This window comes from Etheostoma cragini, unplaced genomic scaffold, assembly GCF_013103735.1.
Source record: "Etheostoma cragini isolate CJK2018 unplaced genomic scaffold, CSU_Ecrag_1.0 ScbMSFa_4493, whole genome shotgun sequence".
Taxonomy (NCBI): domain Eukaryota; kingdom Metazoa; phylum Chordata; class Actinopteri; order Perciformes; family Percidae; genus Etheostoma; species Etheostoma cragini.
In genome coordinates, this window is record NW_023268871.1 from 1 (window position 1) to 1,476 (window position 1,476).

The 1,476-nt window shown below is 62.0% G+C and overlaps 1 protein-coding gene across 1 annotated transcript; it reads left to right on the top strand.

Annotated features, from left to right (window-relative positions):
* Nucleotides 1–64: 64 nt before the first annotated feature.
* gpr19 (G protein-coupled receptor 19) lies at nucleotides 65–1,470 on the top strand. Its single transcript, XM_034866242.1, has one exon. The coding sequence runs from the start codon at nucleotides 96–98 to the stop codon at nucleotides 1,344–1,346; it is 1,251 nt and encodes a 416-aa protein (XP_034722133.1). The 5' UTR covers nucleotides 65–95; the 3' UTR covers nucleotides 1,347–1,470.
* Nucleotides 1,471–1,476: the final 6 nt, after the last annotated feature.

The following is a 1,476-nucleotide window of genomic DNA, read 5'->3' on the forward strand; positions in this document are numbered from 1 at the left end:
GGGGGGGGGGCGGGGCTCTCTCGTTAGCATCCCATAGACTAACGGGATCGTGTCTCTTTGTGTCCACAGCTGTCCTCCGGTGCAGCGGCCTAGCGATGGTGTACGCCCAGTCGGTTGGTGTCCCTCCCTCCCTCTACTCTCCGTCCTTCATGTATCAGATGTCCTTGAACTTCTCTCAGAGAGACAACTCCACTGTCCTGGCAACCTTACCCACAACCGCCGCGTCCTCCTGCCCGTCCAACGGGACCGGCGTCTCCTACGAGCTGACCTCAGGCGAGGCCGCCATTTTGGGTTTGGTGTTCTCCGTCCTCTGGCTGGTCTCCATCCTGGGAAATGCGCTGGTCTGTTTGGTGGTCCACCGCAGCCGGCGGACCCAGTCCACCACCAACTACTTCGTGGTGTCCATGGCGTGCGCCGATCTGCTCATGAGCCTGGGCTGGGCGCCGTTCATCGTCCTGCAGGTGGCGTCGGGCCGATGGCCGCTGAGCGCCGGCGCCTGCAGGGCCGTGCGGTACCTGCAGCACCTGTGCCCCGGGGTGCAGGTCTACGTGCTGCTCTCCATCTCCGTGGACCGCTTCTACACCATCGTGTACCCGCTCAGCTTCAAGGTGTCCAGAGAGAAAGCCAAGAAGATGATCGTTGCGTCGTGGCTGTTCGACGCCGCCTTCGTGTCGCCCTGCGTCTTCTTCTACGGTTCCGCGTCTACCGGCGGCGGTCACTGTGACTTCTTCCTGCCGGACAGCTGGGGCGGTGTCGCCTACGCCGGCGTCCACTTGGTTCTGGGTCTCTTCGTCCCGGTGGCGCTGATCGTGTCCTTCTACCAGCGGGTCGTGCGCTACATCTGGAGGATCAGCGCCGACGGGCACACGGTGCGCCGCACCATGAACATCGTCCCGAGGACTAAAGTCAAGACCATCAAGATGTTCCTCATGCTCAACTCGGTGTTCTTCCTCACGTGGACGCCGTTCTACGTGGCCCAGCTGTGGCACCCGCGGGAGCCGGACGGGCCGAGCCGGCGGGGGCTGCTGGTCTTCACGGCCGTCGCCTGGCTCAGCTTCAGCTCCACGGCGTCCAAGCCGACCCTGTACTCCGTGTACAACGCCAACTTCAGGCGGGGCATGAGGGAGACCTTCTGCATGTCGTCCATGAAATGTTACCGTAGCAACGCTTACACCATCACGGCGAGCTCTCGGATGGCCAAGAAGAACTACATCGGCGTGGTGGAGATCCCGGTGCAAGCGAAGACCGTCGCCAAGGACTCGGTTTACGATAAGTTCGACCGAGAGGCGAAAGAGAAGAAGGTCGCCTGGACCACCAACGCCAACCCGCCCAACACGTTCGTCTAAGTCAGATTGGACAGTCTGGACAACTGTTAACATACAAAAAACAGCAAAACGTCGGTGTTGGGGGGGGGGGGGCTAGCTGATTGGTCGGGTGTCCCCACCCGGTGTTGGCGGGGGGGGCAGCTGATTGGTT

Excerpts from the sequence above, each read along its gene's own strand:
- gpr19 (XM_034866242.1), top strand. The coding sequence starts at position 96 with ATGGTGTACGCCCAGTCGGTTGGTGTCCCTCCCTCCCTCTACTCTCCG.